General features: G+C 52.6%; 1 protein-coding gene across 1 annotated transcript in view; it reads left to right on the forward strand.

Annotated features, from left to right (window-relative positions):
- The window catches only part of STX8 (syntaxin 8), a 96,435-nt gene extending 94,034 nt beyond the window's left edge, over window positions 1-2,401 (forward strand). The window contains exon 6 of the mRNA XM_057383299.1: window positions 958-2,401. Within this exon, the coding sequence (XP_057239282.1) occupies window positions 958-1,025 (68 nt within the window). The 3' untranslated portion in view covers window positions 1,026-2,401. The remainder of the gene's footprint in view (window positions 1-957) is intronic.

The following is a 2,401-nucleotide window of genomic DNA, read 5'->3' on the forward strand; positions in this document are numbered from 1 at the left end:
GCAGGAATTGTTCCCTGGGAGGGTGGGCAGGCCCTGGCACAGGGTGCCCAGAGCAGCTGTGGCTGCCCCTGGATCCCTGGCAGTGCCCAAGGCCAGGCTGGACATTGGGGCTGGGAGTGACCTGGGACAGTGRGAGGTGTCCCTGCCATGGCAGGGGTGGGATGGGATGATCTTTAAGGTCCCTTCCAGCCCAGTCCATGCTGTGACTGAGTATTCCATGGATTCGTTCCCTCCATCAGGGGCCCACCAGTTTTGTCCCCTTTTCGCTGTCATTGAGCTGTGAGGCAGAGAGAAATCTCCTGTTGTTTTGTGGGTCAGCCTTCCAAACATTCCATAACTCTGGGGTTTTACACTGTCCCTCAGAGCAGTAGGGCTGGCTGAACTGAAAGGGGAGGTTTTGCAGGTCTCGTTTGTCATCGATTTCTGCAGGGAATCCAGGGGGTTTGGGGAGGATGGGGCACACGGAGCCATAGGCAGAGAAGGGGCAGAGCACTGTGGGATTCTCTCCAGTGCTGGATGATCCCTGTTCTCCCTTTCAGGGAAAACCTGAAAGCCCTGCTCTGCCCAGAGTTGTGTCTGAAAGCAGGAGTGCTTTGTGTTGGAAGCAATTTCCTGATGCAATTTGGATTTCCTACTGGATAATCCTTTGTCCCAGTGGGATGGTACAGAGGGATTGGGGAAAAGCTGAACTGGCCTCGCAGTGAGTTAAACACATCCCTGAATGGTTTCATGGCAGATGTTCAGGTAGGAAGAGACCCACAGGCATTGCTGGAAGATACTGATTTGAAGGGTCAGGAAGAGAAGGAACCACTTTGCCAGTGTGGGGTTTGGGTGCAGGTCTCTGCCTGGAGTGCAGGGCCTGTCAGGGGCTGAGCTGGGAGGAGGAGGAATTTAATCCCAGAAAAGTGTTTGTGAATGATGAAGGCAGCAGCTTAATCCTTGTTCTTTCTTCCCCAGGGATGCTGGTGGTGATCGTGCTGCTGCTCATCGCCATCGCCGTGGTCGCGCTCTGGCCGACACATTAACCCCGATCCCATGGGRGCTCCGGGGCTGAGGGGAGGGACCCACAGTGTGCAAGGACCTTGTGTGCTGGGGATGGACCCCACAGCTGAGAATGGACTGCACAGCTGGGAATGAACCCCATAGCTGGGAATAAACCCCGTAGCCGGGATTGGATGCCACAGCTGGGAATAAACCCCACAGTTGGGAATAAACCCCACAGCTGGGAATGAATCCTACAGCTGGGAATGGACCCTACAGATGGGAATAAACCCTACAGCTGGGAAGGGACCCCACAGCTGGGAATGAATCCCATAGTGCCAGGCTGAAGCAGCGGCTGCCATACATCCACTCTCTTTGGAGCGCAGCTGAGGAGCTCTGTGGGGTTTGGAGGATTTCATCAGGAAAAGGGCTCTGTTTCCATCTTCCTCTGGCACTGAGGAAGCTGCAGCTGCTGGATGGACCCATCTCTCCTTCATCGGCATCTGAGGACACATTGGTGCTGAGTTCAGACCTCCCAGGGGCTTCAGACACTGAAATCCAGAGTGGTTGGGAGAGCAGCAACGTTCCCCTGCTCCAGGACCCTTCCTTCAGAGACAAAACACCCCACGGTTTCCAAGAAGCAGTCTGGGGAATGACTGCTCTGGGTTCTCACAGGATGGGAAGGGACAGCACTGCAGGACCCTGTGGGCTGCACGGAATCACTGGGACTGGGTCAGGGCTCAGCCCCTGGGGAAGGTATTGGTCAGGTATTGATCTCCAGGGCTGGAGCTGTTGATCTCCATGGATGAGTTATTGATATCCATGGATAGAGTTATTGGTGAGTTATTGATCTCTGTGGATGGAGTTACTGTTTTCCATGGATGGAGTTATTGGTGAGTTATGGATCTCCAGAGATGGAGGTGTTGGTGAGTTACTGATCTCCATGGATGGAGTCATTGGTGAATTACTGATCTCCATGGATGGAGTTATGGATCTCCAGGAATGGAGGTATTGGTGAGTTATGGATCTCCATGGATGGAGGATTGGTGAGTTATGGATCTCCACGGATGGAGTTATGGATCTCCAGGGATGGGAACTGAACGCCAGCAGGACTCAGCCCAGCCTGTGTGGGTCGAGGGCTCTGCCCTCGTGTGCTCCCCAGGGGCTGCTCCAGCCTGGCCACGGGAGCTGCATCATAATTAACATCCTGATCCAGCACTGCCTCTTCCTTTGACAACTTCTCACATTTTACATTTTACAGCTGAGAGGAAGGATTACCTAGTTCAAAACTAATCAAAAAGAAGTAYTGAATGTTTGCTTCTGGCCAAGAGAATAATTATTTTGTTACACATGCCAGTTTGATTTCAGGATTAATAGAGCAAGCAATAAATACTGATTAAAGCTGATCCATTTATATACA

This window comes from Malurus melanocephalus, unplaced genomic scaffold (assembly GCF_030028575.1).
Source record: "Malurus melanocephalus ecotype Western Australia unplaced genomic scaffold, MMel_1.1 scaffold_622, whole genome shotgun sequence".
NCBI classification, from domain to species: domain Eukaryota; kingdom Metazoa; phylum Chordata; class Aves; order Passeriformes; family Maluridae; genus Malurus; species Malurus melanocephalus.